At 36.1% G+C, this 25,706-nt stretch overlaps 1 protein-coding gene and 2 non-coding genes across 4 annotated transcripts; 2 read left to right on the top strand and 1 right to left on the bottom strand.

Moving 5' to 3' along the window:
* The first annotated feature begins 582 nt into the window (after nt 1–582).
* On the top strand, nt 583–14,815 carry Ino80 (chromatin-remodeling ATPase INO80). Of its 2 annotated transcripts, none has more exons than XM_076128495.1 (27): nt 583–746; nt 957–1,205; nt 1,876–2,081; nt 2,482–2,685; nt 2,945–3,039; nt 3,255–3,450; nt 3,771–3,908; nt 4,280–4,476; nt 4,940–5,183; nt 5,557–5,736; nt 6,116–6,371; nt 6,715–6,861; nt 7,204–7,466; nt 7,839–8,143; nt 8,522–8,787; nt 8,947–9,050; nt 9,280–9,435; nt 9,826–9,985; nt 10,260–10,387; nt 10,491–10,580; nt 10,862–11,098; nt 11,337–11,439; nt 11,526–11,602; nt 11,802–11,931; nt 12,211–12,357; nt 12,652–12,893; nt 13,243–14,815. In XM_076128495.1, exons 2-26 carry the CDS (start codon nt 968–970, stop codon nt 12,846–12,848), a joined length of 4,464 nt encoding a protein of 1,487 aa, XP_075984610.1. In that variant the 5' UTR covers nt 583–746; nt 957–967; the 3' UTR covers nt 12,849–12,893; nt 13,243–14,815. The 2 variants fall into 2 exon arrangements, with proteins under 2 accessions (XP_075984610.1, XP_075984609.1); XM_076128494.1 differs by having other exon boundaries at nt 11,799–11,931.
* Nucleotides 14,816–19,660: 4,845 nt separating this feature from the next.
* On the bottom strand, nt 19,661–19,732 carry TRNAA-UGC (transfer RNA alanine (anticodon UGC)). The gene has a single exon. It is a non-coding gene; the product is annotated as a tRNA-Ala (tRNA).
* Nucleotides 19,733–21,102: 1,370 nt separating this feature from the next.
* TRNAA-UGC (transfer RNA alanine (anticodon UGC)) lies at nt 21,103–21,174 on the top strand. The gene has a single exon. It is a non-coding gene; the product is annotated as a tRNA-Ala (tRNA).
* The last annotated feature ends 4,532 nt before the right edge of the window (nt 21,175–25,706 follow it).

The raw sequence follows: 25,706 nt of genomic DNA, 5'->3' as shown, positions 1-25,706 counted from the left end.
CATAAGATGAAAATTGTTGACTCAATTTTCATACCAAAATATTTTTTGAAACTATTATCAGAGAAAAATAACTTTCCTAGTGAAACACTCGTGAGGCTTTTATATTTGCGCAAGAAATAGCTTTGTGGCTGGAGGGGAGTACTACCTAGGTACCTATTCTTGGATTGTAACAAAAAGTGGCGGCTTCAATAGTGTCGTCACTCGTCAATACTTTCGATTAAACGGTAAACCGGTAAAGAGTTGTACTAAAACGAGTAAAAGAAAAAATGAAACCACTAAAATAAAGTTGTTATATTTAAGTCAAATAGTGATAATTTGTTGATTATCAATTAAAAAAATAAAGAAAAAGCAACGCTCCTTTGTATGTTACTTTGTATTTTCTTGTGGTGTATTCTGAACGCATAAAAATTTGACAGCTGACTTTGTTCTCAATTGCCGTTAGTTGTTTTTAGTCAAATAATCGCTCCCGATTGGTGTTTTGAAAATCAAAGTATCTTACCATTGGCTAGAGAAGAAGAAAATATATTTTCAACCAATAGCGAGACCAAGATTCAATACAGTTAGTTGTTCAACTTCCTCAATTATGGCGGGTTCGTGTTTTTTCAAGCTCAAATACGAAATGAGTAGTTATTTGCGCCGCTCGGGCGGCGACATTGACAGCGATTTGTCGAATATTCTCGTGCGCCATTTTGTGAATGCTATGGAATTTTGTGTTAAGTAATCAAGGCGAGGGAGTCAAAATTCGTGTAAGTTCAACTTTGCACAAAGTGCCCTCGGCGGTGGAAATGATATTCGAAATATTCGCGATTCTTGTGTGATAGTCGCGTTGCGGTGTCGATTATCACACATTCGTTGCTGTTTTGTTTCTTTTTTACTGCGAAAAATGCGATTTAGTCTTATTATTAAGGTCTTACTCATCGCTCGATTTGGTACATAGAATGTTGTGTTATTTGCAGGTTTCGATATCATGTCTGATAAGTTAGTGGGAAAAACGGTGCTGAAACGACATGAGGTTGCTAGACCCGTTCATATACAGAGGCTGGAAGCCGCCTTAGACGTGCGCCCGTTCGTGAACCAAGTGGAGAGGATATTGACCTCAGATGTTGCTTCTGGAGCTAGTGAGGATGACTCCGACGCCAAGTCCATCGGCAACGAGTTGTCAAAAGGAGACCGCATACTTCATGGGGTTGTCACTACAAAACAAGGTATGTTATGATAATGATAAGGTAATTGATAGGTTAATCTGAATGTATAAACAAATGCTTGAAGGACAAACTTAAACTTTCGAAGTGATATAATACAAGTACACTTATTGATATTATCATTACAACATCTCTACTGGTTTCTGAGCATCAATTAACATTAATATGATAATATAAACTAGCCAGAAACGTCAGTTATCAAATATTAATATCATTATAAGATTATTCTCTGATGATCTAATTTAATTCATTATCAAATTATACAAATTTATTGTATTTGGAAAAGGTTTGTGACTGGTAGATTGTATTATAAAGTAGGTTTGATATATTATAAACATTTTTTCAACATATAATAGTAGTCCACTAATCTACATTACATTTACCTCTTTCATGTACCTTTTCACATCAATGCAATGCACTTACACTGCCTACTTTATCATTATTATAGCAGTTATTTTTACTTCTAAAACTCAAAGGGTATATCTGAATTTAAACATTTAATACACCCTTGATTGTAGGCAAAATTATTTTATTATATATGTCTCACCTTTTTAAAAGCAAAATTCTCTGTACTTTTAAATCTTAAACTAATTATCAAACTACTCAATGATTTTAAACTTTAAACTGTTGATGAATACTGACTGCTGATGATAAATATTTGGTTTCTTTTCAGAACGTCAAAATGACCGTCTTCGACTATACAACTTCAGTTCAGTGGGTGAAGAAAGAGAATGGTTGAGAGATGTCCTGCTATCATCAGGATCTGACACATCTAGTGATGAAGAATCTCCCGTTGGTAAAGAGTTGAGGATACAAAGGATGCTCAAAGAGAGGAAATTTAGAAATAGATATGCTAAGAAATATTACAAAGATCCTGGGGTAAGTTGGACTTATTCTAATTTAATAGGTTTCCTTGGAATGAGTGTACTTTTGACAATAAAATGTAATTTAAGAAAAAAAAAATTGTAAAAAATTTATTGTCACAAGTACACTCATTAAATCACATTAGTAAAGAGTTTGCTATTGATGGCTGTATGAATAAAGCCATATCTTTATCAAAGATTTACTTTTGAGTTATGTAATTGACTACAATATAGTAAAACATTAGCAAGACTAAGACTAGCTGTTGAAAATTTTCCAAAAAGTGTCTAATGGAATGTAGAATCAATGAGGTAATAGTTTTAGCAGTCACAAATGTCATAAATATGAAAAACAGAACTTAAATCATACATTTTGTCAATACTCGTACATTTCATGACAATTTAAACATGTTTTCCAGAATTCCCGCTACATGTACTACGGCGCAGGTCTATTGTCCACCGTAGACCGCTACCCAGAGCGTCGTATCAGTCGTCCAGTAGTACCACCACCATCAACCAGAGGGCGCCGCGGTAGACCGTCAGAGAGGGGCTCTACTAGAGGCATGCACAAAGCCAGGAGAGGCCGAGTTAGAGATTCTAGAATTAATGATGGGAATGATTTGGTATGTCATGTCTTATTTTATTTTATAATTATGTTAATGCCTCAAATGATACTGTACCTAAGCATTTTTGATAGAGATAAGTTGTGAAAAATATACATAATATACAGACAACCTACATTCCTTAACACAGCAATAAAGTTAGTTATGATTACTTAAAAAAATCTTATCAAGAATTGCCTATAGATTTTATCAATATTAAAAAACCTAAAATCATGTACATTTCCTCTATAACTCTAAATGATTTGTTTTACTTTTTTAGCCTGATGGCGTAGATTGGGAAGAGCAACTACGTAATTTGAAGGAAGAGAATGATAACGACGAATACAGTATTTCAACTGAAAAGCCTGGAGTTAGGTAAGTTAAAAAAACATAAAAGAAAATAGAACACACCTCGCAACTCACTAGCGCCACCTACTTTCACTGAAACCCTTCCCCTTCCCCTTCCCTCACACTACATGTTGTATGACAATACAATACTCATTTATTTCTACCAATGATGAATACAAGTTGCTTCTAAATTCACTATGAACACGTATTTTTTTTATTAAAAAAGATATGCTCTTTTTCAGGGGTCGTAAAAAGTTGTCAACTCTAAAAAGTCCAGAAGCTCTGACGGCTCGCAGACGTCGCCACTGGCTGCTCCTAGTCAAGAAAGAGCTGGGCAAGGTACAAAGAGCAAGAACAGCTACTCACAGAGAGGTGATGCTGCAGAGAAAACGACTGGCTACTCTGTGCTGTAAACATTGGAGGCATATTGCTATGCAGGTAACCATGATTTCAATAGTATAATTTTATAAATTCCCTTCCGAAATGATGTAATAAGAGAATATTTTAATTGTTTACACTTTTTATTTGAAAAAGACATTCCGTCGTATAAAACAGTTATTTATTAGTATTGTGTGGGTCTAAAAAAATTTGGTATAACATGCTAAAATATTACTCCTTTTGACCAACTCTAAAGCGCATTTTGAATTCCGGGTAATATATACCATAGGGACAAGACCACCACAGGGTGTTAAATTTGTAAAATTAGAAAAAAAGTTTGTAGGTTCATGTCTAATTTTGTTAATCTTATTCTTTCACAGTCACAAAAGAACATGAAGGAAACAGTATGGCGGTGTAAGCGTCTCAGTCGTGAGATGCAAGCGTACTGGAGGAGATACGACCGCGCCGAGAGAGAGACCAGGCGACGTATGGAGAGAGAGGCGGAGGAACAGAGAAAGGTAAAGTTAAATACAATATTTTATTTCTAGTACTAATTTCACCTGGCTACATTCAGATCTTGATTGCTATCTGTGTTATTTTAAGAAATCAAGAACAGAAATGTATTCAGTTTCATTTCCATACAATTTTATGGTAGTAATATAGTCCCGTTTGCTCCACTACGAATGAGTATGTAGTGATGTCCTGTAGATTAGTAAAAGAAAATGTTTAAAACTTAAAAAAATTGCATGCTAAGTTATCCATTACTTATCTGACAGTGGCAAGACAATCTTATACAGTACCTGTATCATTTGATATTGTTATCTATACCTTTAACTTATACCAAGCAGTTTTTTTGTAGTTGACTAACCGGCATTATTTTTCTTCATAGATGGACGTAGAACTAATGGAAGCGAAACGCCAACGTCGCAAGCTAAACTTCTTAATCACTCAAACGGAACTGTACGCTCACTTCATGCAACGTAAGATGAACGCGGGCGACGATGGCGACTGCGGCGCTGACAGGATCTTGAGGCAGCTCGACGAGGATAGAGATCCTAGACTTGCAGCTATTGATCATTATGATAGGTAAGTGTAAGCAAGTTGTGCTCACTGGTCGTTAAACAATCTATCGGTAAAGCAAACTTTATTGTCTGTTAAGACAGTCGTTAAGCCACGTCAAAGGCCTCTAAGAGGCTTGAACTACTTTGACCCTAAGTTGACCGCTAATCCTACGATAAGAAGAAGTGAGATCTGATACTGGGTATTATCTATGCGTTTCTGCATTATTTAACTCGGCCGAAACATCAAGTAACTAAGGTCATTGACCAGAGGTTTGATTTGAGCATGTTTAAAAGTTTTATAAAATGACTGACGAATTAGAAGTTGTGCATAATAGACACCTTTTAATAGATATGTTTTTTAGGCATTTTATAAATCAGTATCATTTTCTCCAGTGTCATTCCTAATACGTTATCGATCTTATATTCTCACCATATAAAAAACAACAAACATAAGCTGAAAAGTAACAAACCAAACCATTCCTTTACAGTGAAGCAATGAAAGCCCGTGCATCCCGCAACGCTCGTGAAGCATTCCGCGCGGAGCGAGCTCGCACGCTACAGTTCGACTCGTCCCGCGGCAGCGCGGCGCCCGCGCCTGAGGAGCCCGAGCCCGAGGCGGCTGGGGACGACGCGCGCCGGACTGGGGACTATGACCAGCCTGCTATATTCCGCGGTACGCTGAAAGGATACCAACTGAAAGGCATGAACTGGCTTGCCAATTTGTATGATCAGGTTTGTGGTATTATTAATATTTTTTGAATATGCATAAAATTATGCCGTGTACGACACTTTCTCGACTATTTTTGAGACAGAAATATCTTTGAGAATCTTTTATAATTCAATGTTGGCTCTGCATTCGACCGTTAAAGCAAATATAATATTTATTAGTCTCCTCAAAGAGTATATTTTGGTCTGCCAAAACAGACACGAAATAACTTTTTGTTTCATGTGTTAATCTTCTCCACGATCTTTGGCAAATGACATCAGTGTCGCCTTTGTCGACAATCTTAATTTAATTCTTACATGATGCTAAACTAAATGACAAATAAATATTAGTCTTACTTCGCGCTATAACAGTAATTTTATGTGTGTTCTTCTTTCTCAGGGTATCAGTGGTATCCTAGCCGACGAGATGGGTCTAGGCAAGACAGTCCAGTGCATAGCGTTTCTATGTCACGTGGCTGAAAGACTAGGAGTGTGGGGACCCTTCCTCGTCGTCTCCCCAGCCTCCACTCTGCACAACTGGCAGCAGGAGATGCAGAGATTTGTACCTGATTTTAAAGTTGTAAGTATATAATAATGTCTCAACTTATATTTGGTCGTGAATGGTTTCATAGAAAGAAGATAACTGTTCAGTTGGTGTCCAGTAGCCAATTATAAGTACCTGCATGATTATCACATTTTGGGACGGTAGACCGACAGCACGATAACAGTTTTTCAGGCGCAGGATATAATGTATATTTCACTCTGAAGTATGGTGACCTATGTTCTACGTTCTACTATATTCTACGTAGTAATGGGAATTCCTTGCCGGGAACCGAGTTTCTTTTATACCAACCCAGAAATTTAAACCTGAGACCTCTGCACGACAATCACTCACTCTTTCGTACTAATATGAAGTGTTTTCCTGTTTACGAATTACAATATTTTATTTTTATTTCTAGGTGCCATATTGGGGCAGTCCGTCCGAACGTAAAATCCTCCGTCAATTCTGGGAGCGCAAAGACCTACACACGCGGCAGGCGGCGTTCCACGTGGTTGTGACGTCATATCAAATAGTCGTCTCCGATCTTAAGTACTTGAACAGAGTGTCGTGGCAGTACATGATACTGGACGAAGCTCAGGCTATTAAGAGCTCGGCCAGTATGAGGTGGAAGTTGCTGCTCGGTTTCAGTTGTAGAAACCGGTTGTTGTTGTCTGGTATGTATTGTTTGAAGAGTCTCAAAATTATTTAGTGTTAAATTTGAGTTACTACAGCATTAACACTAGCTCAAGTATTGCATTAAATCTGTCTAGGGTAAGACATCGATATTATGCAAAAGGTGACAGAAATTTTTCTAATACAAATTTTACGTCATGAACAACAACATTTAGAAGTAATTAATTTATTGGAAAATGTTAAGTTACATGAAACTATTTTGACTGGCACTGTCACTTAATATGGTGGACTGAGATCTAATACTTAGTCTTATCTCATTACGATAGTAGACCTGATTAGCTGTAAGACAATTGTGGGTTAATGTTATTATTGTCTTTTCTACAGGTACTCCAATTCAAAACAGTATGGCAGAATTATGGGCACTGTTGCATTTCATAATGCCGACGTTATTTGACTCGCACGAAGAGTTCAATGAATGGTTCTCTAAAGACATTGAGAGTCACGCCGAGAATAAAAGCACGATTGATGAGAGTAAGTACATATACAAGTAAATTGTATTTTATAATACCGTATTATGATGTATATTATGAGTTTATGACTTGACTACATTGGTAAAAGATGCCATGAACATTTTGCTGTTCTAAATCTGGTATTCCGCTGCTTAGTTTTTTGTTATCTGGCTTTTTTCCTAGTATCAGACCGGATAGTGGATAGGCCTTTGTTATCCGGTCGGATAAATTAGGACGCCGATTTAGCTGGACACCAGATAGTTGCTCGAAAGGCCGGAGGCCGGATATCTGCCCGATATCATAGAAAATACATTATAAACTTTCTGCTTTAGGAACGACTTTAATCTTAATTATATCTTTTCAGAACATTTATCCCGCCTACATATGATACTAAAACCGTTCATGTTACGACGTATAAAAAAAGACGTGGAAAACGAACTATCAGATAAAATAGAGATCATGGTGCATTGCCCCCTCACTATCAGACAGAAGTTACTATACATTGCGTTGAAGAAGAAGATTAAGATAGAAGAACTGCTGCATTACTCTGTTGGAGCTGAGTCGGGACACAATGTTGATAAAAACTTTACGTCTAATCTTATGAACTTGGTTATGCAGTTTAGGAAGGTGAGTCAGTACATTCTTGACTGATTATTTTTGTGGTTAGGACCCATTTTGTTTTTGTGCATTTTAAGAATATAATGATAGAGTATTGTATACTTTGTACATGATTTTAATAACTGCAACTATGTTATGTTCCTTGAGTGCTTGTATGTCATTGGCATTGTACATAATGTCGTGAGCTCGATACCCAAACAAAAAAAATCCGCGGCAAAAAAATGTATATCGGCCAAAACCTCAGGCTATAAAAATGGTAACGCTACTGTAAACATTGCATTTGCCCGCAAATACAACTATTTACTCTGTGAAAATCACGAGAGAACTGACTTATTTACCAGTTATTGTTTCGTTTAATAACACACTATTCTCTTTTCCCAGGTTTGCAATCACCCAGAACTATTCGAACGTCGTGACGTGAAATCTCCCTTCGCGATGCAAGTCGACGACTACCACATACCTAAACTACTAGCCGATGAGTGCATCCTCGTTCGATCAATACCTTCTAAACGACATTTATTGTACAACAAACTGTCTATACTAACGCCTGAATATGTACAGAATAGTGTAAATGGGGAGGAAAGAGAGGGGAGATTGGAAAATAATGGGTGTTTCGCTTTCATGAGGCTGATGGATCTCTCGCCTATGGAGTTGTATAAGATTATGCTGTGTGGCTGGCTTTTTGCGTAAGTATTTTAGTTGTTTATTAAGTTAAGTATACAATGATACTGTTTTTGAAAACTATAAAAATGAAGCTTGCTTGTGTTTCCAAAGAAACTAGTATTACAAAACGGTTACCTTACTGTCGATAGTCGCCATAATATTATAATGTAACGGGTCTTAAACGCGATTCAAAATTAAAGGTTATAATACCTTATTTATACCAATAGTCGGCCTATTTACGACTAACTTGGTTGAGTACGATTTATAGTAGCGATATGGCTGTGTAAAAAATGATTTTTTTTTAATTCAAGTGATGCATTTTTCAAATAGTCTAATAAATATTTAAAAAAAATAACTTAATGACTCTCATTGTTTCACTAAAACTACTTCCTATATTTCAGAATGCAACACATAGAAAATTGCCTCAACAAATACGAGAAGCTCCGCCACCGTCACTATTGGTGGTACAAATCTTTAACCAGTGACATCAAACAAGAGCCGACAGAGGAAGTGGAGACAGAGACAGATATATGCGTAAATTACTATGATAGAGTGAGTAGCAAAGATATGCTGCTCGTGTGCCCCGATGGAGATACGTTTCGAAAGAGAAAGGAAGATAGTTTGATGTGGAGTGAGATTTTGTTTACTGATCCGTTGTGGGTGCAAGGTAAGAGCATGTATTTTAATTATATTATTTCTTGTAAATTTTAATTGTACTTACTTACTATGCCAAAAAAATATTAGGAAACACTGGAGGATTCAAAAAATTCTTCTTCCTTTCTGTACACTCTGTAATAAATTACAATTAAATTGAATGATTTTTTAGGTGGTCCCTTCTACACGCATACGGAACACACGATACACTACATTCCGGAAACTATCGAACACAAAGCTATGCGAGTGAGGAACCAGCGAGAAAAAGAAGGACAGGTAATTAAATGATTCGCAATTTGTTTGATTCTATAACTGCTAAAGTAACTTTTGAGCTATATTCATTGTTTGTAACCGAAACAGTGATTATTTAACAATGAAATAACCCCTCATTAAACTATTCAATGATTTATTAATATACTGGTTATTTGAAAACCATCTCCTAATTGGTTCAAAGCTTAAATATTGTTATGTATTGGATAAGTTATATTTACTTTTTGTTTCCTAGACGGAAATGTTAAGCGAGATAAAGACGGAAGAAGGCGGCGTGATTCCCGTACAACCGATGGAAGTGCCAGACGTACCACACGTGGAGCGACCGCCGGTCGTGTACTACGAAATGCCCACTACACTGCCCACTTTCTTGTATACGGCGCAACAGAAGGTAACTTATTAATCTATACATTATACTTTGATATACAACTAACTTACATTTGTCTCGATAGTCTGTTCAGTATCTGCGGTTTTCGGCTTTCAAGAGCAAATATATGAGATACAAACAGTCAGTCATTATAGCCCCTTTCCTTTAACTTACACGCCTGTCCATTCATTACTAGCTCAGTCAAATTCCACCTTCTCAATTGTTATTTATTGTATTACTTTTCTTAGTCTTGTGTACTAAATTAATTTTCATATTCATACATTTTTCGTTTATAGAATAAATTTACATATCGTTCGGCGCCTTTTTTAAACCAGTGCAAAGCTGGTTTTCATGTCAAACTACGACTTGTAATGAATTAACTGAGACTGATATTCAACGTACATGTTCGTGCAGGTGTGCACGGGCACGCGCGGCGTGTTCGCGTCGTGCCGGCGCCACGCCTACCACGTCACGCGCCACGCGCACGCCGACAGCGCGGAGGGCTGGCGATGCGTGTCGTCTCTAGCGGCTAGTGCCAGGCCGCCCTGGGGCTGGGCTTCTCTGCAAGTGCCGGGTATGTGCTTACTGCCTATGTTAACTGTTTATTTACCACCTAATTTAATTATTTAGTAACACATTTAATGATATATTAGCCATTTCAGCCTGTAACCGTGTTTCTGTTATGTTCTTTAATCATTGTCTCGAAGAATACGTTTAATATTAAACTTAACCTGTCTTAAAATTTATGCGTTTTATTCACAATCCAGTGTCATGTCTTCAGTAGGAAATTTAATATATACATTTCCGCTATCAAGTTCTCAATAATTACGTATTATGTATGTTTTTAGATAAAAATCAATTAGTAAGCGATGCGGGCAAGTTAACAGCGCTCGACTCGTTACTAAGAAGGCTCAAGGAACGCGGACACAGGGTACTCATCTACAGTCAAATGACCAAGATGATCGACTTATTAGAAGTAAGCCAGGCCACTTATTACTTTAATACATTTCTAGAATTATAAAAATAAAGTTGAAATGTATGTTTATGTAATAATAATAAATCTTTTCTATTTTTTATAGGAATACATGTGGCATCGTAAACACAAATATATGAGACTGGATGGCTCCAGCAAGATTTCTGCTAGACGAGACATGGTTGCAGATTTTCAGGTATATAAATATGTCACAACTATTTATAGATAAAAGCTCCGTTATAACCAAATTTTGTTAAAAGCCTGTTTTCATGTTATTCTCTGCTCAAGTGTCGGGTAAACTAGCCTCTTCACCATAACCTATTATATTACATATATATATTACAAACCTATCCAAAAGTCTCACCTAAAAAATAAGAATTAATTATACCTTGTTTGCTTGACGCTCACACAGATTTAAACTAGCTTCTCACAAAAAAAAAATCTAAAGATTTTAAATCGAAATTTCTTTTTCACCAGGCTCGCACAGACATCTTCGTATTCCTCCTATCAACTCGAGCTGGTGGTCTCGGCATCAACCTCACCGCAGCCGACACGGTCATCTTCTACGACTCCGACTGGAACCCCACCGTGGACCAGCAGGCTATGGACCGAGCACATCGCCTGGGACAGACCAAGCAAGTCACCGTGTACAGGCTGATATGTAAGGGCACTATTGAGGAGAGGATTATGCAGAGGGCGAGGGAAAAGAGTGAGGTGAGTTGCTTACGAATAGAGTGAGACAGCAATAGTATAATCCGTTATTTCCTAACTCGTTATTTGTGTGTACTGTTTTGCATCTCTCTGTTGAAAACACATCTACAGAGTTTTTTGTTTTCATAAAATCATTGATTTGTTGTCTTTTAGTTTCTCTACATTAATTTCAGTTCTGTAGCTTTAGCACCATATGTATAAAAGAATGTTATTAAGAATATAAACAATGTCAATATTTCAGATTCAAAGAATGGTTATCAGTGGCGGTAATTTCAAACCAGACACTTTGAAACCAAAAGAAGTAGTTTCGTTGTTGTTGGACGACGAAGAAATTGAGCTCAAATGTAAGTTGATTACACAAGCCCGTTTTATAACTTATTTTTATCTATATAGTGTCAAAATGATTTTTTTATTTTGTGTTTTTTTACAGATCGTCAAAAGTCTGAAGAGAAGAAGATGATGGAAGAAAGAGAACGGAAAAGGAAAATGGGAATTCTGCCTCCTGTTGTAAGTATACATATACCGTCTTTGCTTAAACAACCATTTTGATTGCATTTCGCGCAACGAGTTCGAGCGAGTTCTGTGTAGATCTGTTCATATGCCCATTTGCCGGTAGCATTTGAACCGTTTTAATGGGCTATTGTACAGCTTAAAATAAATTATTTTTTATCATTATCGCCGTATTACCATGTGTACATGTTAGCAGCAACAACCGGTGGGTGTGGAGCCGAAACGTTCCCGCGACTCGGCGTCGGAGCCCGGCAGTCCGCTGCAAGTTGACGATGATACTGACAACTTGGTGGTCGATATACCGCCGCAAACACCTGCTAATATACGTGAGTATAATCTCTAACTTTTTAGGTTTTTTCTGTTAACAATGATTTTAAACCAATTACGAAATATGTAGTACACATTATTCTTTTCTTTTGAAGAGTTGTCAGTCATACTTAAAGACTAATAGTCCTCTGCTAAAACAAAACATATTGGCTGTACTATGCTATTACAAAGTATTAAACACACATTTTATGGACTCAAGTATCTTACAGTAGTTTGTAATATAAGAATCGGTTCTAGTTACTAGATTAAGTTTTTAACATGTATGTTTTATTCCACAGCATTTTCCCCTGCGGTTCGTCATTCAACGTGGGGCGTGTCTCGCGGCAACCGTGGCGGTCGTCGCGGCCGACCGCGCGGCTCACGACACGCGCTCTCTCGTAGACCTGAGCCTGCGCCCGCTGACAATGCCAGTGCTATTGCTGCCGGTATGTAATACATATTACTGCTGTAAAAATTAGTCACAGTTTATCATCACATCTTGTCTTTTTAGCCTCCTATAAGTAAATAAAAAGAAGTAGCGCTTATGCTGCTTTCATTTGGCAATGTAATGTTTTGGTCACTCACCCTGAGCTAAAATTACTGATCATGTTAGTCGCTGTTTGCTATTATTCATATATTGATCAGGTTGCCTGAATACCTTACAGTTTGGCAAGTGTTCATTCCACATGAGTATTTGATTTACAGTTTTCTTATAAAGCGTTATTTTGTCTATCTACTAGGTGCCGCATTACTAGAATCCGACGCACCACTAGAAACAATAGAAACGCCGGTGAACCCGGACGGTGCGGGCGCGGTGCGAGGTCGGCGCGGGCCGGGCCGGCCCCGCCTGCGGGCGGCGGGGGCCCCGCGAACCTCGGGCCGTCGCCCCCGTCGCGCCCGCGAACCACTGCTGGTGCCATTAGCCCCGCCGCCATAGCGAACATGATACAATTGAGTTGGCCATCTAGCACAACTCACACAGGTAATAAGCGTTTCTATGACCTTCACAAACTATGAAAACAGCATTCCTGGGCGTTGCACCGCCCGTATTAACTTCTGAACGAAGTTAATACGGGCAGAAACAGACATAATGTATTGTTCTTTGTTTAGTGATAGATATAGAATATTACTATATACCTACAACACGGATTTTTTTAAATTTTCGTTTGCTGACAAGAAACTTAATAAGTCAACATTAATCGTCGTAATTTGAATAAGGTGTGATCGTCACAATTACTAACCGATATAGAGAAAGATACAGCTGACTTATCACCATTGTTATAATTTTAGTAATTGCGTATTAATAATAAAGTATAAACAATTTGTTTCAGAAGCCATAATACCGCGCGTCGCGCACAGTTCACAAGAAACTACCCACCTCTAGTGCAATTATTGTAATAACACGCCAAACGTATTAGTTTAAAGATTACGCTGCAAATTCAGACTTATAAAGGGCGCTATACCATAATATAATGAAATAGTTGTTGAAAATAGTCTTATGAAGTTTACACAGGTGCTAAAGGCCAGTTCCTATCGTAAATCAGTTGTCGATTACATTAGTGTATGTCTATCTGAATTTGCAGTTCTACTAGCATGTGACCGAACGGAGGGACAGACGGACAATAAAGTAACACGACAGTGTATTAGACTATGATCTTTCAGACCTAGTTAGGCTTTCAAAGATTACTGTATCGGAACTTTTCAAAATAAAATAAATATTTAGACATTGTATCCAGAGAGATGGGCTAATTCCGTCAGACTTTATTTGTGCCGGAAGATGGTTGACGAAATTGGGGTAGGTTCAAATGGAGATGGCAGGAAGATCTGAACACGTTCCTACAGGGATCTCTGGGGACAGCCAACAACCGAGCGGTTTGGAAGTCTATGGGAGAAGCTTTTGCTCAGCCATAGAATACTATCATAGGTAAAATAAAGAAGAAATTTGAAGCAAGAGAAATGGCTATTTCTGTCTCTCTGTTCGGTCACATGCACTCCAGCCAATTGTACAAAACGAACGCTTTTAGTCAAGTATTACGTATCAAAGTGTGACTTTGAACTAACTTATTTGTGTAAGTATATTGTATATAGATCTTAGTTTAATATTAATACATGTCGCACTCAGAAACACCACTCAAGTCTGAGTAACGCTCAAGTAACATAACGTCTCTCGAAACTTTCCCGAGTTACAAGACGCATTATTTGCCTCGATTTTCTTGACGTTTCGGCATTGCGCGAACGTCATGCTGTCTCTGTTACTTTAACCTATATTTAGGAGGCGAAAAGTTAAACTAAACTTAGGGCGAAACTTAAAAACTAAGTGACGTTTTTAAGTGCGGTCGTAAGAGTTTCTAAAAAGTGTGTATAAAGTTTGTATAGTGTATGTGAGGGTCTTATGATTAGTTTAGATTGTCGTCATGAATCTTAAGGAGAAAAGCTAAAACATTTCCAAAGCAAATTTACAAAAAATCACAATTTATTAAAAACACTAAGTATTAGCCGGTTTTACTACTTTTGAATTAGTATGAGATACCTTGACAAATAGTATTTCAATAGTGGTTTTCATACATTTGCCGTCACTTTACTTAGTACATAGGTGATCTGATACTTATTCGCATGCTTTAAAACTGGCTCTAAATATCATAAATTACTGTAATTTCGAACGTAAAAACGACTATAGTTAAATATATGGAGAGCTTATATTAATGTGTTAAATGGTTGTTTTCCTTTTCTCCTGACATGATTGACTGCAGAGTGTGATTTGCTGGATATTTCAAGAGTTGCCAAAACGTGCTGCCAGTGCAATTGTAGGTGGATTATAACTACCGTACTGCCTCAAACAGGGCCTTGAAATGTAACTGTATATAATTATATTGATAAAAAAACTTAATAAATGAAGTTAACATACGTACTTTGTTTTCTCTTGAACCCTTTTTTAATCTTACGTGTTTATTCATTTTTTGCGTCGAGAAAATACATTTTAAAAATTACGTCCAGCTTGATTTATTTTGAAAAGGCTTGGCTGATTATTATGATACGCTAGTAAAGAAATATTTATATTATTTCTATCATGAAAAAGGAGGATTCTACGAAGATTTAATTGCCTATTGAAAGCTTATGCCAAAGAGAAAGATATATGAATAAATACAACATAATGATATATCAACTGGATATCTTTGGCCTTTTACCAAGTTTTTATCCTTATTATGAATTAAATGAAACTCAAAAGAGCCTTAAAGTGACAAAAAGATAATTTTCCAGTAATGCCCCAATAAACTGGCACAGTTCACAATAAATATTGCAGAAGGCGCAACTCGTGACGCTAAATATCTCTTAAACTGTCTACTAGCTACTAAAATGGCTTAATGAATGGTTTGAAGAGTACAATGAATATTTAGGTGATTATTATTTATGTTATTGAACAGCAAAAAGCTCTCAGCTGTCGTCTTGAAATAGCTAACTGGGTGCGGTATAGTAAAACATATTACCACCCGGTTTCTGAGTACATTTAACGGTAGTTTATCTATTCAATAGCGTCAAAACTCATGCAAAAAAAAACGCTATTGAATAGATAAACTACCGCTATAAGTCATGCACTTTCGACGCAAACTGATCGATGCGATGGTATAAATCCAAAGTAAGGAAATAGCTAAATGTCGGTGTACTCCATGGTGTCTGAAAACGCAGAAAAACTAAAACTTGTTTATTTTTGAAAGATACAAAGACCCGCTTTTAGTCAACTTTAGTGCGAAAAGGTCGAAGATTTGAGGTAGTTAATCCAGAGCACCCGTTCGAATAGCACCTGCCAAATACATATTTGGTCGGGGAAAAAGTTTTTTCGCATTATGGTATGTATGAATGAACTTGTAATAAAATCTCTTTGGCTTCAAGAATCACAAATGAGTACTCGGTTTAATTAGGTTTCTTTCAGTGAGCTCGTGAGGTACCCAAATATCTAGCTTTTTTGTGTAGAGAAAGTAGTATACTTAGTATGGGTGCTCTAGATGGACTACCTCGAAGATTTCTTTCAGAGGAATTTCGCGCCCTGCATTGGGACAGAAAAGGGTTAGTGCTATGTTATGAAAATGACTCTTGTGCTCTTAATAATGATGTTTATTGTTATTCTTGTGTGATGAGCACAAGTATTTGTTCTGAGCCTGGATGTTAACGTATCTATATAAGTATGTATTTAGAAGTATATAAGTATTTTTATCAGTTATTTGGTTACCATAGTACAAGCTCTGCTTAGTTTGGTATCAAATGACCGTGTGTGAGTTGTCCAATCATATTTATTTATTTATTTATTCTCACCAATCAAATGGTCCTTCACATTTAAAATTCGCACATAAAGCGTCATAATGGAGACAGTATAAAGCAAAGTTTAACGTGAGATTGTATCAATTACATCGCGTGCGCAGCATGGGAATGTGATCGTGATGCGCATGCGCTATCGCACGTTTATAACTCTAATAACTTATGTTTGTTTTTATTTATAATAAATTGAGCTAAAAATAAATAAATAAAATTGCCACGAAAAAAAAACGACCGTGGCTCCTTACAATCCTGGGGAGAAACGTTAGCAGTGGGATATATAATCTAGCTGTTTCTAATTATTTCCAAAGTTGTGGTTGTCGGCTTAATGTTTAAAAGCTGTTTAGATCCGCGATTTCTAAGTTTGTTAACACCTTAGCAGTTATCACTGAAAGAAGACTTCTCATATGTTCACAGAATCCTGTAGTTATGCAGTTATTCATCAAACTATTGTAATACACATAAGTATCCCATCTGATTAGCCATGGGTTATGTTCTCGAACACTTGGCAGTTGGCACTAGCTCGCACCGGTATTACCGACGTGCCTCACATAGCGCTCTTATAATTTCTCCCGTTCCCACGTTATGTTTATGTATAATGTTATTATATCTACTTTCTCAGTATTTTATATGAATACTAGAGACCAGTGCGGCTCCGCTCGCGTACAAATTCTCATCAAGGTATATCAATCGCTAAGGCAACGATTTAAGTAAATAGAATGGTTTTCTGTTCCTGTTCGGTCTACAGATCTTCAACTAACATCATGTTAAATTCCATAGTTTTAGCATTGGTTTTACCGCAAAAGCGTAAGAGAAGGAAATTTTTATTATTATTTCTAATATTTACTAAAGATATAAAACACCCTTCGACACAGGAACGTATGTTTGTCAGAATATTGCATCAAACATGACGTTACTACATTTCTTACGGTAGACCGAATTATAACCTAAACATTAGGTACATCAAATCAACAAAAGCACTTCAAATATAAAAATATACATATGTCTAACATTCCCGTATTAAAATGAAAGTTATCCGCGCTTTTGTTCACGCATATCGCCCTGTCACGGAGACGGATCTCCCTGGAGGTCCGTCACGAATGAACGCTAAACATCTTAATTAGCGGCCACAGATTGTGACAAACGAAGACAGCGTGTAAGGTATGTTCTGTTATATGAGGCCTAAGATCATGTGTGTGTGGGTGGGACAGGACACTTTTGTTATGGCATTATTTCGTTTTACTACACAGTTATGGTTGTTTTTGGGGTTCTGATTGAGCTAAACTTGACAAAACTTTGGGTTAGTTATAAGACATTTTGCTATAAAAAAACTCAGACACTGATAAGTCAGATAAGTATTTAGGTGCATCATAAGAAGTATCTGCCGTGGTTTACCGCACGAAAATAGAATTGGTCAAAGTACTCATAAGAACTACTTACTGTCTCCTAAATTATTTGTCGTAAATTAATCGTAAACTAGCTATCAAAAGCCGTCTACCATTATAATACCTACTTACAAACAGTGTTACCAAATATAATTCCTATTTCTGTAGTGTTATCCAATTAGTTCCAATATGTGTGAATCACACTTCAATAGCAGATATTACTAATCAATAATCATATTGATCTCTGTAAACCAGGACATGAGTTGTCCACACAATTTTCCTCGTCATCACGAATCATATCACATCGAACTGTAACTTATACCGTAAATGGCCTAGAACCACCATGACTGGAAATAAATCTAATACAATTACCATGTTGCTCACATCTTTACACTTTTGTAAATGCACCATTCGTTGCTCTTTGTCCGGGATTGTCTCAAACTCAATCTAAAATACGTCTTGCATTATGTGTGCATGCATAAAATCACGCGTTTTTCCCTTAGAAATAGAGGGGGACCAGAAAACGCTACGACCCCTAAAAACTTCCCTTGCTTCGTTCGTATCCACAAGTGTGTCGTTGTTCACATCAAAAAAAAAATATCCTGCTTTAACTTACAAAAACCTTACTACACTCAATTTTAAGTTTGGTTTAAAATTGTATTGTCATTAGAGTATTTGGCTATTTAGCCGTTTTCCGGGCACGAGAATATTTTTTTTAGGGAAAAACCTTAGCTTAGCTTAAAGTTAGCCTTTTTCTCGTCAACTGCTACTGGAACACATTCATATGTAGCTAAGGGAATTGTCAATGGTGAAGCTTTTTTCCATGGGAAGTGTAAGTTGGCCTACGTCCCTCTGATGTTACTTAAAAAGTTGAATAATCCCGTTTCGTAATATTATGGTCACATTACTCATGAGTCATTCGTGTGAAGTGTAACTTTTCCTCAAAATGGTGCATCTACGTGCAACAATTTGCAAACGTCTTAGGTACTTCAGTATGGAATTACGGGTAATTTGCTTTGACGTCATGATTGTGTGACCTGCTTTAAAGATACTTAGTGTAACGACAGTAAATTCTGACGTCCAGCAGTTTCTTCAGCAAAAGTAACAGCCAAAGTAAGTAGAGGGTAAAGTAAAAATGATACTCAAATTTGTTTCTTCATGAAGCAATTGATAGGTTCATAAAGAAACAGATTGCCCTTAAACAACCAAAACAAACTAAACAAATGTCTAGTAAAAGCCAATACTTTTAGTGGTTTCTTTTACTTACTTACTTTTACTGGTAAACTGGTATGTATGAAGAAACGGACTGTTAGTCATAAAAGTAAGAATAACTTGCCTTTTCGGCTTGAACAATTATTTTCATCGCGTACGGTGCTATATACATTTTCGACGTGTTTACCAAATCTTCGTTTCGTATGAAGAGCTTTACACATGTTAAGTTGGGGCAATGCACATTTTAGACGCGCCGAATAGACGCTTAACTACAAATAATAATACGAATAAAAATGTTATTTTAATCTTGTTCAGCCTTTATACATTTATTTAACATATTATTTGCATGTGTCGTGTAAGTTTCAGTGAGCTGTAAGCCGAGGGTCGTATGATCGAGCGCGCTAATGTGTTGATGACCCCATTACCGACTGATCGACATAGCCACAGGACTTATATACCTTTGCCTAACCCAGATATTTACATATTTTATCTAGTATAAACTAAAAATGTTTTAATATAAATGTAAACACTAGTCAATTAAATATACAGTTATGTTTTTGACCAGACAATGGACTTTAAGACAAAGTTTACAGGCTCTAATTTACTTATTCTCATGCTTATTGAAATACAGCTTGGAAAAACTGCTGTATTTATATTATCTTAAATATATTAGTCTGAAATTAAGTTATCTGCGAAATAGACATCGGTGACGATTATTATTTTTAGAATACTTATCAATAACTAAAAAAGATAATTAGTTGACTTTAGCAATAGCAAAACACTGATGAGTGTACCTATTTTAACAAAATGATAAAAGTTTTTAATATTTAACTGACCAAAAGTTTGGAGATGCCGGGGATCGAACCCGGGGCCTTTCACATGCAAAGCGAACGCTCTACCACTGAGCTACATCCCCTGTTACATACGACAAGTAATTTTACCTTTTGTAGTCATAAAATGGCTTCGTATTTATGATTTTAATCTAATATAAAGAATTATTCATGGTTGGTATATTGAAAGAAACGTATAGTAGATATGTATTCCATGTAAACAAAAGAGACACATATACAAATAGTTGATCGCTGACTGTTCAAATTGACGGCGAGCACTCGCTTAACTAGTCCGTTGTTAAGCGACCAGAACCATGAAAGATAACAATCGCTCAGCGATACCCGCGCGATTAGAACACACGTCGAGAGAGCAACCAGCTGTCATTTCTCTACGATGATGACAGTGATGCGAGTAATCGCTCGCCTCACTCGCACACTCGTTTGTAGCAGAGCTACACAACTACCGCAACTACGCACTCGCTCCCCGCGGCTCGCCAACTCGTTTCCAATTCTAGCTGTACTCGTTACTCGTTCATCGTTGGCGGTGGGACAAGTGCCTTACTTTGGTATATACTTAAGTAGGTACTTTTTAATCAAGTATTTTTTTATCGTTGTTCTTCCCGTTATAGCCAAATAACTGCATAATTAGCAAGCGATGTAGTATTTTTGTAGAGTAAAACTAATTTTTATTCCTGGAATCAAAACTTGAGATAGTCGTCAATTCATCAGTGTTATATACTACTGCTTGGACAATTCATACAAACTTAAACGTCTTTCCCGTTTTATAAGTTTATGATAAACGATATGAAAGTATAAAAGCACATAATTTTATAATTTGAAAAAGGGCAAATGTTTCAATATCAAGTATATGTATATTCAGTACCTATATAATGGGAAAATTTTACTGGTGGAACACAATTTTTTAGAGCATTCCAGTAGTCATTGGCATTCAGTAGTGTAACGCAATCCCTACACTAAGCAAACCTGTATTATTGAGTAAATACGGTAACTACATTATATTATTAGCGCATGCCATGAGAATTTACCACTGTTTCCCTTTAGTTTTTACCATCATAGGACTAAAACAAAGGACTTGGTCACGCTCCGTGGACAAATTCACTGTCTTTGTTAAAAGGTCAAGCGTTGATTTGTATTACAAATGAATCTTGAGTCCACTATCATATCAGTCATAATTATCATGTGCTTCTACTATTTTATTACGACGAAGCATTCTCAGTGTTATTTTTGAGTTGGAACTTTGAATATTTTTGGAACATACAAATAGCGAAGATTGCAGTAATTCCAATGTCCTTGATATAAATTAATCGCTATTGTACTAAAAGGTGCACATTCATACTTGTCTATTTACGATTTGTTTATACAGTTGTTTCTCAATATATGTATAGGTATAGTATTGTGTTGATAGAATAGTTCTACTTGACTCTATTAAGTAAGAGGGGATGTAGCTCAGTGGTAGAGCGTTCGCTTTGCATGTGAAAGGCCCTGGGTTCGATCCCCAGCATCTCCAATTTTAGTTGTCAACTATAGTAATTAGCTTTTAGATATTGTTTGTGGAATTAGAATCAAAGAATAAAGAAAAGTAAGCTTAAACCGTTTTTGTAGTTAAAATAACAACCGTTTTAAGTAAGAAATTTAATGAAAAGAAGTATTTCTGTAGAACTGCTTTTACTACCTACTTTACTTATAGATTTGTAGGAAAGTGAACCGTGTATTCACAAATAACAAAATTAACCAACAACGTATTTTTAGGGCTATTATTATATATTATTATAAAAAACTGAAAGTGTACTGTGGTCTGTGTGTAAGTGTACTCAAATTCTAGATTTTTGCATCAAACAGAATTTTTACTAAATATTAACTCGAAATCGAGTCTAACTCAACAATAACTACTTACTTAACAACCTCAAATAACACTCTAAAACCAACCCCATTAGAAATAAATCAATGAAGGCATCTCTCCACTGCGACCCTGGCCATCATCTATCACCTGGTGACAGCTACTAAGTGTCATCGTCAGGTTTTTGCATCCATACATCATCACAAAACGCCTCGCCACATCTTGAGCTAAATGCCACTTCCTGGTAGTTTTTGCAAGGAATATCTGACATTCCTGAAATTGTTCAGGCGTGTATGTAATTAGGAAAGTATATTTGGTGACAATGTGTGAATATTCTTAAGAAAATGTGTCAATGTGGCTCTTGGATAGTACTGTTATTGTTCTGAGAAAGATGTAGATTAGTAAATAAAGGTACAGAATTGAGATATGATTATTTTTGAGTCGTTGCTTACTGATTTTTTTCTTGTTCCAAAGGTATATTAAATTTGATTGAATGTAAATTAGCCATCGATTGAGCCTGGTTTGTAAAATATAACAGGCAATAAGTTTTGAAAGAGTCTACAATTTGATTTGTTGTAATTGGTAATTATTCTTATTAAATTCGTCATATAAAATTGGACAAGTTAATATTTCTAAATCTGGAATTCGTAGACTTGCTATTAAAAGAACAACTAACATGTTTAAATACAATTACAAAAAAACAATTTACATTTAAAACCACCCCAAACACTCATACATTTATAAATCCATAAAAATCACTAAAAACATTAAAATCTTCATCGGAAATGGCACATTACACTGCAATAAGCAGTAACCAACATAACTAGGACTCTACTACTGTAGCCATTAAAGCCTAATGTAGGGGAGATGGAGGTCTAGTTAGGTTGGGCGTTTATAAGTATCGAAGTAAAACGCAGGGGTGCGTAAATCTTTGCAGAGTGTAGAATGACGGATGTCTTTACAAGCTAGATGACTTGTCAGTGGGGATCACCTGGGGAGGATCTCAAACTTGCATTATACGAGTAAAACAATTATGTAGCAGATATTAAAACCCTCTTTCTTATTCATAAAAATATATTAAGTGTTTAGTTTCTTTCAGTCCTTAGCGAAATGAAAAAGAGAAAACATATTATAGTAGGTTCTTAACTTAAATAGGTTTATAGTGTGTTTATGAATAAGAGGGTTCGTGTGAGTCTGATCGCATCGTTTTAAGATTGAACTGTTCAAAAGCATTAAGTTAGGGGTCGATGATATTACTTTTAGTGTATTAAAAATAAGTACGAAGAAAATGTACAAGTCGGATGTCCCTGTTTTCCCAGACAAGAAAAGCTTGAAGTCGAGTTGGTAAAAAGTATTTCTTAATCTTATGTAGAAATCTGTCTAGGTTTTGATTAAGTAAAGTAATATTCGCAGCAGCCCTACTCCGTAAAAGGTAAAGATGCGAAATTATCGATGTATAATAGCTATACTATAACCTATATATAGCAATTTGTTTCAGAACGAAGACTCGCAATCGACTCTTAAAATGTATGAAATTTATCTTATAAAAGTTAAAAGTTTGAAAACCACATAAAGCGATAACATATCGTTCGGTGCGAAAGATGAGTGTATCCTCCTCCCCTGTTATATTTTTTACGTTGAAATCAAAACGTCAGGGCGCAGGCTGAGTGTCGGATGTCATTGCCACGTGCTTTAAAAAACAACGTGTGTTTCATTTACGTGACGATTTTGTTATGACTTATATTATTTATGTATTTTTTGAAGGGAGACTTTTTGTGATACTTTTTATGTAATTTTGGATATTTTTAAGTCTGTTCTGCATAAATAGATTATGCGGTATCTAGCAATATTCATAGTTTATGGGCATTAGAAATAAAATTTAACTTGCAATAATGATGAAGGAAAACAGAGACACGTTTGAGAGTTCTCTAAAATCTTTTCTCATGATAGAAAGCGCTGTGATCTGGCTTCATCAATTTAATTAAGATGAAACAATGCATTTACAAGGTATCCTGCTGACCCACTTCGTGAGAGACGGCGTATACATACCGTATAGTATAATATAAGACTCTGTACCCAAAGGACCTTAAGGAAACTAATTGTCAAAACTGCTAGGCGGCTAAGGAATCGTGAACATCGGAATCAGTCTTGAACCGCATTTTAACCGACTTTAAAAAAAGAGGAGGTTCTCAATTCATCGGTATCTTTTTACGTTTGTAACCTCAAAATATCTAAGGTGGACCAATTTTGGTGTTTTGTAAAGTGGTGCTTTCCATGCGGTCATATTTATATTTGATCCAGATGTCTTACGTCAAGAGTAGACTTTAAGATATCTTTAGAAATACATAATTTTGTACTATGCTACTCTAAAAATATTTTGCTTCGAAATATTGTTTTTTGTATGAATAGGTATCTAAATACTAATTGGTAAGCGTACTAGGTCACACTAAAACCTGTGCGACATTCCAAACACTATAATATTAGCTGTAGAGTAAATTTAATACTTAGAACCACGCTCCGTCAAACCTGCAGTCATATATTTTATATCAATGACCCGTACTTAGCTATTAAACTCTATATAACTCATTCGTTTACAAACTACAGGGTGTATTTTAATTTAATCATAAACTTTAGTCAAGTTACCAGAAGGTATATTGTAATTTGCAATGAATAAGAGTAATGTAAAGTATGGACTTTAATTTATATCTGAAAGCTAACTTTAGTTTTCTTGCTACCCAAGGAGGATGATTATTGTTGTCTAAAGTCCACTTATTTTAGAATTATTTGGGCATTTTTATAAAAGTTTCTGTTTTTTTTGGGACATTTAGTTTCAGGTATTAGATGTAAAAAAGAAATGAAAGAGAAAAATATAATTATTTTTCAAAGAAGTAGAATTATATTTTGAAATCTTACGCTAAGGCTTAAAGTTATTCAAGTAACAATTTAAACCATTAATTTGGAATTAATTACTTATGAAAGTAAGCTAAATAAAACACCAACCTGTATATAATCGTAGAACAACTTCATTGTCCGCATTGACCGGTCTATACAAGGCAATAACCGAATCGGCGATAGAGCCTTGCCCGTAACTCACGGTTATTATCCGAACTGTCCGGTAATTAATTCGTGTGCCGTTATTAATTAAAGTGCGGCGCAAGCCAGACAATTGCAACTGAAATATTGTTATGAACCGGTACAGATACATAGAAAATGTTTTCATTATAAATTTTAAGTTTATACTTCTTTTTATCGTATGGTTAGTGGTCAACCTAGTGTCAAAGTTGTTCAAGCCGTCCGAAGGTCATTGACGTGGCTTAGTTAGTTATAAACCGAGAAACGATTTTTAAGTATTTATATTTTTCTTCTTCTTTTGGCTAAGATCAAAGTTTATACTTAAAATACTAGTTGTGACCGCGACTTCGTTCGGGTAGATGTCGAATCTTTGTCTGTGGTCTGAGCGGTAGTGTATACGACTGGTAATCAAGTGGTGCCGGGCTCTATTCCCGGGTGGAGCAACGTACTATTGTTTATTTCTTTTTTATATTGGAATATTTACTTACCTGGAGTTTGGTAACGTGCCCGAAATATGGCAATAGGCTCGCCCCGTGCCGACGTATTTCACACAATTTTGTCCACACTTTCGGGTGTAATAGGCGTGATGTTATGTACTTAGGTATGAAGATATCGCGATGGGCCTATTAAAGACATTTAATTTTAAAATGTAAGAAATAGAAAAAATCACAAAGGTGTTCACAAAAAGGACTTCATATTATGATTCACGTTTCGTAGCTTAAATATTTACATAATGTAGGTTTAAGGTAAACCACGGAATAAGGCTAACTCCGTGAGTTCGTATATAATCAGATGAGACCTTCATGAATACCAAATATACCGGATATTACACACATTTCTACGAGATGAGTAACTGGCGAAGTTATTTAGTTGAAATATTAGGATGGCTTGGTGGAATCATATTGAGATAGATATCTCGACTTTAAAATATAGATTTATTATTTTTTTAAATATTTGCCAAATAACAGACAGTATCTCATAATAACTTAATCCGTAACATGTCGCTGAAAGTTGAATAAATAATTTTAGTAACAACTTAAAAAAGAAAAAATATGTCCGGTAGGCCAAAAAGAGACTCAAACTATTGTCAGTGAACAAAACCAACACATTTTTCTTGCATCACACCTATT

Source organism: Anticarsia gemmatalis, chromosome 21 (genome assembly GCF_050436995.1).
Source record: "Anticarsia gemmatalis isolate Benzon Research Colony breed Stoneville strain chromosome 21, ilAntGemm2 primary, whole genome shotgun sequence".
Taxonomy (NCBI): domain Eukaryota; kingdom Metazoa; phylum Arthropoda; class Insecta; order Lepidoptera; family Erebidae; genus Anticarsia; species Anticarsia gemmatalis.
The sequence above is the reverse complement of the archived record's forward strand: the minus strand, read 5'-3'. Positions and strand labels throughout refer to the sequence as shown.